This window comes from Aquarana catesbeiana, linkage group LG13 (assembly GCF_042186555.1).
Source record: "Aquarana catesbeiana isolate 2022-GZ linkage group LG13, ASM4218655v1, whole genome shotgun sequence".
NCBI classification, from domain to species: domain Eukaryota; kingdom Metazoa; phylum Chordata; class Amphibia; order Anura; family Ranidae; genus Aquarana; species Aquarana catesbeiana.
The window spans coordinates 179,863,477-179,878,438 of record NC_133336.1 but is presented as its reverse complement, the minus strand read 5'-3'; the positions used below and the strand labels follow the sequence as shown (position 1 = coordinate 179,878,438).

The 14,962-nt window shown below is 42.5% G+C and overlaps 1 protein-coding gene across 2 annotated transcripts in view; it reads right to left on the bottom strand.

The window, feature by feature from the left end:
* The window catches only part of LOC141117017 (SLAM family member 9-like), a 169,483-nt gene extending 154,965 nt beyond the window's left edge, over window positions 1-14,518 (bottom strand). The window contains exons 1-2 of one of the 2 annotated variants that reach the window (XR_012237082.1): window positions 14,364-14,518; window positions 5,512-5,820 (exon numbers count right to left, since the gene is read on the bottom strand). Coding sequence is in view for 1 of the 2 variants with exons in the window: in XM_073609587.1 (XP_073465688.1) it covers window positions 5,512-5,820; window positions 14,364-14,427 (373 nt within the window). In the remaining variant the exon portion in view is untranslated. The remainder of the gene's footprint in view (window positions 1-5,511; window positions 5,821-14,363) is intronic. The other variant, XM_073609587.1, reaches the window with a different exon arrangement.
* Between the last annotated feature and the right edge of the window lie 444 nt (window positions 14,519-14,962).

Genomic DNA, 14,962 nt, shown 5'->3' with positions numbered 1-14,962 from the left:
TTCAACCCATGTTCTATTCTGACATTTTGAATGACAATTGCGCAGTCATGCAACACTGTACCCACTGAAGGGCACTGGTTTGTAGCACTGGTGATCACTAAGGGACCAATGTCCCTCTACCAGAAGCCGGTTAACGGCTTTCTTCTTTTCTTCATGCTGACAGAGTTTACTTTCTGTTTACTTCTGTGATCAGCTGTCATTGGCTGACAGCTGATCATATGATAAAGGGCCCGCCTTGATTGGCCCTTTACCCTGCACTGTGATCAGACGAGTCCCAAGGACTCGGCGATCACAGAGCGTGCCACGCAGCCCCCATGGGACACACGGGCAGCGCGAGAACGGAAGGATGTCTATTTACGCCCTCCCGGCATTTTAAGCCCGCTCTGTAGCTGTCTTTCGGCCATAGTGCGGGCGCAAAGTGGTTAAATAATTTTAAATAACTAAAATTAGAAAAAATGGTTTTATTTATTACAGACTTCACATATCCCGGAAGGCTGCAGGCAAGATGATTCATGGGACACCACATCATCAAGGAACTGGCTGCAAGAACCCAGAAGTGACAGCCAGGGGTGTACCTAGAGCACTTTGCACCCGGGGTAGATCCTATATCTGGCACACCCTCCAACTTTAAAATGTAAAAGCACCCACAAAAATTTGTAATATTTTCAAGAATATTTATTGCACAAATTTGTGCACAAACGCGTCTTTATGTGTTTAAACGCAAGTATTTTACTGATGTAGCGGTTGGTTACCACTAGTTACTAGCATCTACCAAATCACCCTGCTGCCAGACCCCCATCTATCACCTCTGAGACAATGAGCAGTCATTTGCGTAGTTTTGTTGCGTTTATTGTGGGATACAACTTGGTTGGGGTAAAGGAAGATATGGGATGCCCATAGCACTCATTGAATTGTCATCACATTTGTAGAACATTGATTAGCAGCTTTAGCCCTGAAAATGATGCACTTCTAACATTCACAGTCTATTACTCTGCATATCTCCTCTGCAGACTATTGCTCCATTCCTCGGCACTCACTCCTGCAGATTATCACTCCTCTTTATTCCTCTCTTCTTGTACAAATCCTCTACTGCAAAACTGTTCGACTCCTGTATCATCACTTCCAGTAATACAAAAAGGGATCACTCTGAATAACCCCAGTTTGCTGGCTGTACTTGAATGGTGTTGCTTCAGCAAATCTGTCAGGTCACCTTGAGGCTTTAGTGATAAGGATGAACTGCGCTGCAGTCTGGCTCCAGGTCGCGGCCCCCAGGGTCTCACAGCTCACGCTCACGGTAGACTACAGGAGAAGAGGAAGGAGGCAGCAGGCTGGAACAACAAGGAAAGTAAGGGACAAGCCAAGGTCGGGGCCACAAGCAGACAAGGACAACAGAGTTCACGCCAAGGTTCAGGGTCACAGGCAAACAGGGATGGTCGGGAACACGCCAAAGGTCAGGGTCACGAGCAGACAGGAATAGTAAGAACAGGCCAAAGTCGCTAACAGGAATCAGACGTAGGAAACACAGCAAGTACACACGGAGGCTAACACACAATGGTTGATCAGCCCTGCTGGCTTGCAGTGCACAGGTTAATATAGGGTTCCCTGATAGGTCCTGGGGTGGGGCCATGCTTAGAGGAGAGGTTACAAAAGCAGTCAGGTGAGGGTCAGCTGGTCTCTAGAGATGAACACATGGAGACAGGTAAGCCGATCCACAAACTCTATTGCACTACCATGACAAAATCAGCAAGCCAGAGGCATGCAATACCTCTCCCCGGTGGCTTAGTGAATTGGTAGCTACACTGTCTCTTGAAAGGTATTACCGGAGTGCTTTACCAGGCTAGAGATACTCGGTACCTCTCCCCAAGGGCCTAGCACATGGTAATAGTCGGACTACTGTTCCCAGCCAGTCCATAACTGCAAAGGCTGCATTCCCCGGCCACAGCATTCTGCACTACACAGCTATTATACAACTATTCTCCTTTTGCTTCTTACACACTGACCTTCTCCTGTGTGCAAGTTCTGTATTCCTCGGTCACAGAACTTTGTGCTACTCTCCTCAGTCCTACTTTTGCTTCTCCTTCACCGATCTTCTCCTGTGTACAAGTTCTGTGTTTCCCGGTCACAGCAGCTCGACACCAACTCCATGATGAAGATCTTTATCCAGGAATACATCCTAGCAGCTCCTCCATCCCTACTCCGCTCTCAGCGCGCCCCCACCTGGGGACGCCCTGCAGCAGCTACCTATAACTCCATTCTCCTCATTATCATCATTCTCATTACCCAGGAACATTTCTACTAGAAAACACATTTGTAATACCATCAGTAAATATTTTACAGTCCTGCGAATGAAGCTTTCAGCCCTCGTTCATATTGGAGCGGGTTGAACAGGTCAAATCACATGATAAGTCCCATCCTGTTGCTCAAATTGGTGCAACGCCGACTTTGCGGTGCTGCACCGATTTGAAAAAGTAGTTCCTGCACTACTTTTGCCGATTTTGGGTGAGACTTGCATAGACATCTGTGCATGAAGCCGCACAGATGTCTTTGAAGTCGCACTGACATGTGGATTTGAAATTGTGCAATTTCAGATGAAGTTGCACGATTTTGAGGAACCTTCTATAGGTGTAGGTGAGGAACACACAGTACAGATAATACAGAAAACATTTCCAGGGGTCTGCAGCCGGGGTGGATTTGATTTAAATCAAGTCGATATAAATCATGATTTAAATCACTAGTAAAAGGCTTGATTTAAATCAACTCAATTTTAAATCATAATTTTTTAAGAGCAACTGTCATCTCTGTCCCACAGCGGCTCCTCCTCTGACCTGCTGTTGGCTCACCTACAGTCTCATTCACTTTAATAGGACAGCCGGTAATCTGGCAGTGACACAACAAGGTGAGGGATGTGGCGGCAGCAGATGAGTGAATGCCCGCTAACAGGCGTGCCATGATGGATCTGAAATGACAGGTGCTCTTTAAATGTAAGGACTCAATCTTACTGATAGTTAGAATCTTAAATATTTGCAAACAAAATGAAGGTTTCCTTTTTAGAATAATAGGCTGTCAGGTTAGTAAAACAGCGATATCCGAACCAATTCAATCATACAGTTTGTAGTGTACATAAATTTGCAAAACAATGGGATAAAGGGATATTCCTGAACCTTGTTTTATCTCATGGTTACTGAAAAATTGTGTGAATGCCTCAATACAGTGCATGTTATCTCAGCTTGCAGAGCTTGGATTCACTGAATGAGTTTACCAAAAAATGTAAATATTGCAGAATATACAGCCTCATGCTACATAACTAAGCCGGGGACCCGAACAAAGCCAGAATCGGCTGTGATTGGGTCTCGGATCCCTTCTGCTGAATAAACTAAATTATTCATGTATCTTAAATAGAAAACTATTTTTAGATTGACTTTTACTCCAAAAGCATTTTATTAAAATAAATTTTATAAAAATAAAAAAAATCTGATTTAAATAACAAAAACCCGATTTTTTTTTTTTTTAAATCATTGATTTATAGCCACCCTGTCTGCAGCTAAGGGCTGTGATAGGTTCCTGCACTGTAGGAGTTCTATCATAGGTGTAGATGAGGAGCACACAGCACAGAACACATTCCCAGGGCTCTGCAGCTGTCTGATACCACTTTTTCAGTTCTATCACAGCCTCTGGAAGTTCTGTATTGTGTGTTCCTCATCTACATCTATGACAGATCCCTGCACTGTAGGGGTGATATCATGGATATCGGACAGCTGTAGAACCCTGGAAATGTGTTCTGTATTATCTGTACTGTGTGAAGGAGCTCTCATCTAGACCTATAAAGCCATCAGCCCTGTGTTATAATCAGCAGGGGAGGTGAAGATGAAGATGACGGGTAAGGCCCACAGGGCCCCCCCACCTGGAGCTTCTACAATGTGGCCAGTCAGAGATCAGGAACTCACTTGTCACTCTCCACCTCCTCCCTGTAGGTCCAGGCCAGTCCCAGGGGTAGGAGCAGCAAGAGGCAGGTTAGGCACAGGCAGATCCTCCGAGCACCTCTCACACACATTCCTGCCTGCTGGGTGAAGTCCTGCACTAGACGTGCTACAGGGGGCGCTTGGGAGGCCGCTGGGCAGATCTGTCCGGGTTTTGGGGCATCGCTGGAGTCGGACGTCAATGGAGGATTGGCCGGTGTATCAGGCTGGAGGCAGAGCGGCGCTGACACCCCTAAGTGGCGCCGGTGTTCTGTCAAAATAACCAATTCATCAAGATCTCCAATTACGTCACTTCCGGTTACTGTAAACCGTCAGTAAAAGTTTTGACACAGCACCGGTAAGCGTGTACACTCCGGTACACGAAGACTTTTCTGTTTTGACACGCGGTCATTTTGTTGGTTAGTATCCGAGCGAACTACCAATATCCTCTGATAATACCGTGTACTGGAGTGTATGCGGTTGGCGGTGTCCTCCAATTACTGGCGGTTTAGTGACGTAATTGGAGATCTTGATGAATTGGCTATTTTGACGGAACACCGGCCTGACACCCCCTCCAATGTGTGGCACCCAGGGCGGACTGCCCCCCTAGTTGGTACGCCACTGGTGACAGCCGACCCCCTGATGGCATACAAAAGGAAGATGATGGAACAGACTTGCACAAGGAGAGCAGTGTGGGAAAAGAGGACAAAGCTGGATCTGCTGGGCTGATAAGTATATTTATCCAGAATGGAAACAGTACCATATGTAGAGAGCTCAGGATTTATTTATTTTTTTGGGGGGGAGGGGAGCAAACTTCCTATTAAATAAGTATGGTTAAGCAAAAATGAAAATGTATGCAATGTAGAACATTTGTTCCCCAAAATATGTAGAGGTTTTGCAAGCTGAACTTTTTTACACTATTGGTGAGACATACATGTTTAGCATCAACCACATTGCAGACAACCAAAAGCATAGCATCAAAAAAAAAATACAGAAGCTTGTTTCACTTGCAGTGGGTTGAGAGAAAGGACAGAATTCACCTACACACATGTACACCCTCTGGTCAATATTACAAATGAATATAATATGTAAAAACAAATACATTTTACATATACTAAGAATGTTGCCCATTGCAATAATTTAGTAAAAATTACCCATAGTCAATGAAATTTTAGGAAATATAATTAAAAAACAAATAAAAAAATATTAAAAATTAAACTAAAGAAAAAGAAATAAAAACATCAATACATACTGTAGATGTTTACCATAAATAAAAAAAGAATAACAAAAAAAAAACTGCAAATAATTTCCGCAAAATGTAAAGAATACAAATAATTTTCAGGAAACATTGGTTCCTGATAATTTGTCCATCTTCCTATAGGGTAATGGGTAAATACACAGACTAAATGGGGCTATCTTAAATACTTGTGGTCTTATTAAACAGATGGGAGCTTTTAAATATGTTGATGATGTTCTGTGTTCTCCATAAAGAGATTGGAAACCAGTGATAATATTTCAGCCAGTTAAACTAAAGAATGCACAGATGACCACTTACCATACACAGTGAGGTTGTAGACTTTCTTATAGTTTGTGTTGTTGGTAACAGTTATAGTTCCAGTATACAGTCCACTGTCCTCCAGTCTCAGATATCCAATCTTCAGCACTCTTCCATCATCCAGGATCTCCAGTCTTCCTTTAAAATTTTCTTCTATAACATTAAGCTGATTATTTGTGTAAGTCACAAATGGTTTTGTTTTGAAGTTCCAGATTACTAGATGTACAGGGCCTGATGGACCTCCACTTAGTGACATTGGGATGGATTGGTTTATAAGACCATTCAGTATGACAGGGACATCCTCTCCTCCTGTATACACAATAAGGGTAGAAGTGTAAAGGTGATCATTCTATCCTGGATCTTGGATGGTAGAAGACAACAGGCTCCACTAATTAAAACTAGAAAATGTAAAACGTAAATCCCCTGCCATAACCCATGAGTGTAAGAACCACTGTCAGGCTTCTATTGCTATGTGTGACCCCTTTGAGATTTCCCCTCACTTCCTGCTCTTGAAACAAAAGTGTAGACAAGATTAAATCTCCTTAATGTGAGTGTAATTTTCTGATGTCCCATTAGTAGATTTTCCTTTTACCCATCACTTTCTACACTGTTGTCTGAAAGTGAGGGGAAAGCTCCCCAAAGAGGACACATGTAGGCAGGTTTGGGGCTGCAGTTTGTCTGCCGACCTGAAGGTGGCATTGTGCCATTAAACTAAACTGTCCTCTAATATGGGCTCCCTGCAGCCATAATGGTGGGGGAGGGCAGCGTGTAATACTGGATGCAGAAATCCTGTAAGATTTGGGATGCCATCTTGGCACAGAAGTGCCTAAATAACAGACTTGTAGTAGCCTGGATGCATCTGTCTTTGTCCAGTGTAGCTCATTCATCACAACCACAGATAACCACTGGGTGTGTGGATACTTTCTCGTTTTTTAAGCTGAACTCCAGGCAGATATAAAAGACACAAATTAATGTGGCTTTTTATTCATAAACACATGAAGTATAATTTTTTTTTAAATGCAAGAAATGTTGGTACCTGAATTGGACTTGGTTTCAGGTTTTTATAATCCATGGTACAGTAGAGCTCAAACTGGGAGAGGGAGAAACAGCACAAAGTGCCAATCACTACAGAATGTATGAGCTGGTGGGAATAACCTTTACATTAGGCAGGAGGAGCAGTTATTTAACCCCTTCACGCCGACCGAATGCAAATATGCGGCCTCAGCTTGAAGGGGTTGTACTGGAGTGATGCATGCAGCTGCACACATCACCCTGGTAGCGTTATTTTAGAGCAAATGGTCGTCTTTCTTGGGCTAACAACCGATGCGGCTTAAAGCCTCCCACCTTCCGCGGCTTGCCCGGAATCTCCCGCCCCACTGGGAGGCCCGAGCGACCAGCCGGGGACCCGAACGAAGCCAAAATCGGTTTTGATTGGGTCTCGGATCTAGTAACCTGGAAGCCATTACATGACATCACTTCTGGTTTACAGGTGACTTAACCTGTTCCCGACCAGCCACTGCAATTTTACTGCAGCAGAATGGCACGGGCAGGCGAATCTACGTCATGTTACGTCGCTTCCTTAGGCAACCACCAAGGGCGCGTGCGCCCGCTGCTTGCCCCCAGAGCCGATGAGAGTGCCTGGCGGTCCCGATGACCGTCGAGCTCCCGCGATCGCTCGTGACACAGCGAGAACCGGGATCTCTGTGTAATCTCTGTGTAATCTCTGTGTGATCTCTGTGTAAACACAGAGATCCCAGTTCTTTGAGGGGAGAAGTGACAGATCGTCTGTTTATACAAAGTATGTACAGCGATCTGTCATCTCCCCTAGTCAGTCCCCTCCCCCCTTCAGTTAGAACATACTAGAGGGAACACAGTTAACCCCTTGATCGCCCCCTAGTGTTAACCCCTTCACTGCCAGTGACATTTTTACAGTAATCAATGCATTTTTATAGCTCTGATCGCTGTATTAATGCCAATGGTCCCAAAAATGTGTCAAAATTATCCGATGTGTCCCCCATAATGTCGCAGTCATGATAAAAATCACAGATCGCCGCCATTACCAGTAAGAAAAAAATAATAATAAAAATGCTATAAATCTATCCCATATTTTGTAGACACTATAACTTTTGCGCAAACCAATCAATATACGCTTATTGCGTTTTTTTTTTACCAAAAATATGTAGAAGAATACATATCGGCCTAAACTGAGAAAAAATGAGCTTTTTTAAAAAAAAAATGGGGATATTTATTATAGCAAAAAGTACAAAGTATTGCTTTTATTTCAAAACTGTCGCTCTTTTTTTGTTCATAGTGCAAAAAATAAAAACCACAGAGGTGATCAAATACCACCAAAAGAAAGCTCTATTTGTGGGGAAAAAAGGACGTCAATTTTGTTTGGGTACAACGTCGCATGACTGTTCAATTGTCAGTTAAAGCGACCCACTGCTGAATTGCAAAAAGTGCTTTGGTCAGGAAGGGGGTAAAATCTTCCGGGGCTGAAGTGGATAAAGGCACCAAATTTAAAAAGATTACAGCATTCAAAACAGCCAAACTTGGCGTTTTGAATGCTTTTAAGTGCAAAGGAGGGATCGGGGGGTCTTATAGACCACAGATCTCTCCATAAAGAGTACCTGTCACTGCCTATTACTGTCACAAGGGATGTTTACATTCCTTGTGACAGCACTAAAAATCATCCGAATTTTTTTTTTTTAAAGAGACAGTGTAAAATAAATTAAATAAATAAGAAAAAAATAAAATAAAATTTAAACCTGAAGTGAACACATACGTAAGTCGCGCCCGCAAAATGTAAACAGTGTTCAAACCACACATATGAGGTATTGTCGCAATCGTTAGAGCAAGAGTAATAATTCTAGCACAGGACCTTCTCTGTAACTCTAAACTAGTAACCTGTAGAATTTTTTTCTATGGAGATTTTTAAGTAGTTTGTCGCCATTCCACGAGCGTGTGCAATTTCAAAGCATTAAATGTTAGGTATCAAAGATCACCAAAGACCTAGAGAAGTGGACATTGAAATATTTTTCATGGTTCGGTAGGGCAGCTATAATTAAAATGACAGTCTTACCCAGAATACTATACTTTTTCCAAACAATACCCATATTACTACCTTCAAGCTTCTTTAAATCTTTACACACTATACTAAGAAAAATCCTTTGGGCCGCCAAAAAACCCAGAATTAGTTTAAACCTACTAACTATGAATAAACAAAAGGGAGGCATGGGTTTTCCTAATTTTAAAAATTATTATCTAGCCGCACACCTAACGAGAATCATAGATTGGACATGCCACAAAGAGAATAAAGATTAGGTGGGATTGGAGAACAATATGGGATCTATTCCGACATCACATACACCATGGATACCCTGGAACCTATGCCCAAAACAATTAAAACAACTTCCTCTCATTGGGGCCACTTTAAAAAACTTACAAACAATCAATCAGAGGCATTTCCTCACCTCATCACTGGAACCATTAACACCTCTGACAACAAACCCTGATTTCTCACCGGGAATGGATGGTTCTATCCAATCGCTTTACAACAGAAACACACCACTTTTAGTGGCACACTGTTTACAGAAAAACAAAATCAAATCTCTATCAGAATTACAAAAAGAAATAGGAAAAACAACTCTACAACCCAGAGAATATCAACAAATACATGAATCCATTATGAACACTCAAAAACAAAAACATTTCTTTAGACCACTAACACCCTTCAAAACTATTTGTCTTTCAGCTACTACAACCACTAATGCCGCGTACACACGGTCGGACTTTTCGTCTACAAAAGTCCGACGGACGCCAACGGACTAAAGCTGGCTGACAATCCGATCGTGTGTGAGCTTCCCTGGACTTTCAGTAGACTTTCAGCGGACTTTTCCAGCCGCAAATCTGACGGACTTTAGATTTGAAACATGCTTCAAATCTTTACGTGGTAATTACGCCGGACCCAGAAATCCGCTCGTCTGTGTGCTAGTCCGACGGACAAAAACCCACGCTAGGGCAGCTATTGGCCACTGGCTATCAACTTCCTTATTTTAGTCCGGTGTACGTCATCACGTACGAATCCGTCGGACTTTTGTGTGATCGTATGTAGGCAAGTCCGTTCGTAAGAAAGTCTGCCGCAAGTCCGCCAAAAGTCTGACAAAAGTCCGTCGAAAGGCTGTTGGACAGGCTGTCGGACTTTTGTAGCCGAAAAGTCCGACCGTGTGTACGCGGCATAAGAGTGTTTCCTTAACATACACATGGTTGCAGTCCAGCGATGCACAGGAACCAAATAGACACAAAACTTTCTGGGAATCAACTTTAAATAAATCCTTTACAAAAGACCAATGGTTACATGCATGTGTGTTCGCACACAAATGTGCAATCAGTGTAAGATTGCAAGAAACATCATTTAAAATTTTAACAAATTGGTACATAACACCAAATAAAATACACAAATGGTTTCCGGCAGTACCTGGACATTGTTGGCACTGCAACCAAGAAGAGGGTACTCTATATCATATCTGGTGGGAGTGTGGCCTGATAAAACCCTTTAGCCTCGGTTCACACCAGAGGCGGCACGACTTGCAGGTCGCCTCACCGAGGCGACCTGCACACGACTGCCCGGGCGACTTGCAAAACGACTTCTGTATAGAAGTCTATGCAAGTCGCCCAAAGTCGCCCCCAAGGTAGTACAGGAACCTTTTTCTAAGTCGGAGCGACTTGCGTCGCTCCCCTTAGAACGGTTCCATAGCACAGAACGGGAGGCGACTTGTCAGGCGACTAGGTCGCCTGACAAGTCGTCCCTGTGTGAACCGAGCCTAAGGAATCAAGTAATAAAGATCATAAAACATATCACAAAAACGACAATTCATCTAGACGATGCTTGCTGCCTCATAAATATCCCCAATTGCACTCTGAGAAAATACAAAAACTTTTTGACCAGATTCTTAATCACATCAGCTAAAACAGTGATACCAAGACACTGGAGAAGCACCACCGCCCCTACAATTAAGGAATGGCTGGAAGAAATACATCTCCTTTAAGGAATGGAAGAGATCAGAGCAACAACACAAGGGAATATAGAAGATTTTAATAAAATATGGCAACCGTGGATTACTTTTAAATATTCCGATTCATATACCACTTTCACATAAAGATAAACCTTTTATACATAGACCAATATTTTTCCTATAATATATTTATTTTATTTTATTTTTATTTATTTTCTTTTCTCCTCTTTACTCCTCATTACTATTACTATATCTATATCTAAGGACACCTCTCAGGGGTCCACAAATTTATTCTCCCTTTTAAAATAAATAACAGATTTTTTCTATACAAAGCTAGAGTATTTCCAAATAATTTATCAATATAACAATAGGTCGGATGCGTAACCACCTTGGTGGCCTTACCAGTAAGTACTCTATTATTGAAGTCAATTATTCACTGTTAAATGAAACTTATGTACAAATGTTAATATGATTGTACTAATGTTATTTTCAAACATTAATAAAAGCTTTTTGTTTAAAAAAAAAAAATGTTAGGTATCTATTTACTCGGCATAATATCTTTCACACTATACAAAACAATTGGGCTAACTTTACTGTTTTGTTTTTTGTTTTATGCATGAAAGTGTCTTTTTTTCCCCAAAAAATTGTGTTTGACAGCTGCGCAAATACAGTGAGATATAAAATATTGCAACGACCACCATTTTATTCTCTACGATCTCTGCTAAATATATATATATATATATATATATATATATATATATCATTTGTGGGGGTTCTAGGTCATTTTCTAGCAAAAAATATGGCAACAAATGTCAGAAAAAGGCTTAAGCATGAAGGGGTTAAACTAGCTGGATAAGTTAAATGTCTGCAGCGACTGAGAAGCAGTGAAAATGGAGGCATTTGCAGATACAAGCTGATAGGAAGGTACATATGGAGGGGTTTCTTTTACTGTATGTGAGTAATGCCCCGTACACACGGTCGGACTTTGTTCGGACATTCCGACAACAAAATCCTAGGATTTTTTCCGACGGATGTTGGCTCAAACTTGTCTTGCATACACACGGTCACACAAAGTTGTCGGAAAATCCGATCATTCTGAACGCGGTGACATAAAACACGTACGTCGGGACTATAAACAGGGCAGTAGCCAATAGCTTTCATCTCTTTATTTATTCTGAGCATGCGTGGCACTTTGTGCGTCGGATTTGTGTACACACGATCGGAAATTCCGACAAAGGATTTTGTGGTCGAAAAATTTTACAGCCTGCTCTCAAACTTTGTGTGTTGGAAAATCCAATGAAAAATGTGTGATGGAGCCTACACATGGTCGGAATTTTCGACAACAAGGTCCCATCACACATTTTCCGTCTGAAAATCCGACCGTGTGTACAGGACATTAGTGTTTAAAGGGTATCTTTTGGGATACACCAAGGTCACCTTCTCACCTACAGCCTGGTGACTGGACAATGAAGAAGAAGCAACATACTAATAAGTTTTTTTACTTTGGTTTTCTCCTCCTGTCTGCCTGTCCATCAAAGCCCCTGACAAAGTCACATGATGTAAAGTGTAGGGATGAGCAACAGGTGATGTCACAACGCTACCGGTGGTGTCGGCCTCCAGAGGTGAGAGGAGAAGAGAGTAGAACGATGAGTGATCCCATTTCCATAACAGCAAGTAGCAGAAGTGTTATGTTTCCTTTGAACTTGGATAGATATAATATCATGTAAGTGCTTTTAATCTTGTGTCCTAATAAATACTTTTTTAAACAGAAAGTGGTATGAGTATCTCTGATGTTTATTTTGGGGCTCATTTGCACCAATGACATTAAGTTGCATTAAGGGAATTTGAGATTAATCCCTGATGGGAAAGAGTGTTTTTTGGACCAGTCAGTTAGTAGGTCCCATTCCTACCTGTGAGAGCAAATCAGCAGAGAGGTGCATAAAGAAGTTGTAGTTTTGGGTGGAGTACATCACTAAAGATTAATGGTGGAGTTGAAAGCGTGGAAGATAAATAGTTTGCTTCACTAATGCATTATATTATATATGCACTGGACATTTTTGCTGCAGTAGGGAACAGACACAAAAGATCCACACAGCATCTTTCCAAAATAACTGTTCTGTTGAAGTTTTTTTATACACAAGATTACTGTCACATTATTATTACAATTGTACTTTTATGGTAACAAGGGGCGTAACATAGGTAGGCTAATTTCTAATCAGGACCCAAAAGAATGCAACATGTAATGAAAACATTATTAGTCCAGTCTGCAATACATACAAAATAGAAGTCAATAATATACAGAATTAACACATTTCCTTTACAGCATTGAAGTGATTGTAAAGCTTCACATTTTTTTTAATAACAAACATGTTATATTCACCCACTCTGTGTAATGGATTTGCACAGAGCAGCCCTGATCCTCCTCTTCTGGGGTCTCCCCCTGGTGCTTCTTGATCCTCCTCCCTGCTGAGTGCCCCCAAAGCAAGCCGCTTGGTATGGGGGCACGCATGCATGCTCGCTCCTGAGACGCCTCTGTGTGTCCATTGATACACAGAGCATGGCTTGGCCCCACTCCCCCTCCTTTCTCACTGGCTGTGATTTACAGCAGCAGGAGCCCATGGCTCCTGCTGTTGCCTCTCAGTCCAGTGAGGACAGAGAGACGCTGCTCTCATTCACATTGCTGGACTCAAGTTGGTATAAAGGGGGGGTGGGTGAGGGGATCCTCATTACAAGGAGCCCTGCTCTATGTGTCCATAAGACACACAGAGCCAGTGGCATATCAACAGGGGGGCGGGGGGGGGGGGGCATTCCGCCCCGGGTCCCACACATTGGGGGGTGTCAGGCAGGTGGGTGAAGCAGTGACAGTGGGGCGCCAGGCTCAGGCAGCGGTGCTGTGACAGGGCAGGGATTGGCGAGCTGTGACAGTGTGCGGGAGTGCCCGGATGTGGACTGTACCCAGGTGACTGACACCCAGGGCCAGCCGCCGGATTGACACAGCAGTGAAGAGAGACAGTGAGCAGCGCTGAATAGAGGACAGGAACTGCTGGAGTTAACTTTCCAAGTTGTGTTTGCTAAATGCTGGTATGTGAATGCTGCATAATTAATCTCGAATACCTCTATTTATTTAAGTCCCAACCATGGACATGCAAGGTATGTAGTGTGGTACTTTGGAAGATTCATGACTAGTATTACACACTGGACTTATTTTGGAAAGCACCACCAATTCCTTCCTAGTAGGCCTTGTATGAAAGTGTATGTGTGGGGCCCGTGGTGTGGTGCCATATTGTGACAACGTTGTCATTTTTTGTTTGTGTTTTAAATTGGGTGCACTGGAGGGGGTTCCACTATCATGGTAATATTATACCTATGGTGGAGCTATTAATTGATATTTCTACTCTCAATAAAGTATTTACTAATTTTTGATAGACCGTTGTTGATCCTTCTTACTGCTATCTTTTTGCGGACATTCCTTTGTCCTTTCAATTCTTTTTACTTATCTATGTACTGTGGGTTTGAGTACTGGAGGAGCTCTGTGTACTGGGGGAGCTCTATCTACTGGGGGAGCTCTATCTACTGGGGGCGCTCTGTACTGGGGGGGAGGTAGAAGGGGGACTCTGTGTACTGGGGGAGCTCTATCTACTAGGGGCACTATATACAGGGGGAGCTCTGTACTGGGGGGGGGGATAGAAGGGGGGCTCTGTGTACTGGGGGAAGAGGGAGGTGGGGGAAACTCTGTGTACTGAGGGGTGGAAGGGATGCTCTGTACTAAAGGGGAGGTGAACTTTAGTGAGAAAGGGGGGTCAGGGTTGAGTGAAGAGCTCTATAAGGTGTACTGACCTGTAGGAAGTAGGGAAGGAAATATCGAAAGGACGAAGAAGCATTCAGGTAGATGTTTCATCATTGTCTGTAGAATGGAGTGTGATACTGAAGGACAGAAAACAAAAGAAATGACTGCAAAATTTAGTCGTGCATGGAAACCGCAGCTTCTGCACAGATGAAATTATTTTAGAAGAAGTGTGAAACCACAACTCCTGATGTCTTAAGAGGAGTGGACTGCATGTTTTATAAACAGATATTTTAATCAGTAATCAACAGAACTCATTTGACAAGATGCAGTCTCTAATTCTTCAGATTTCAACATTTTCTTATAGTCTGAAAATGCCAACTGTAATCTAAGTTTGGCTGGCGATGGGCTTTTAAAGTATAAATGTAAGAAAATAAAGAAAAAGTAACAAAGAAAATGGCCATTTAACACCAGTTATGTATTCATTAAAAAATAATCTTAAATACATTTTTTAAAATAATTTTACTACTGCAAACCAGTAGTAACAGGCCCCATTACACAGGGGGCTGGTCGATAATAGGGGAGCGTGTCGCTGCTCCTTCACTATTTAAATAAAATGCTGGGGCCATTCTTGACAAAGCTGTAGTGATTT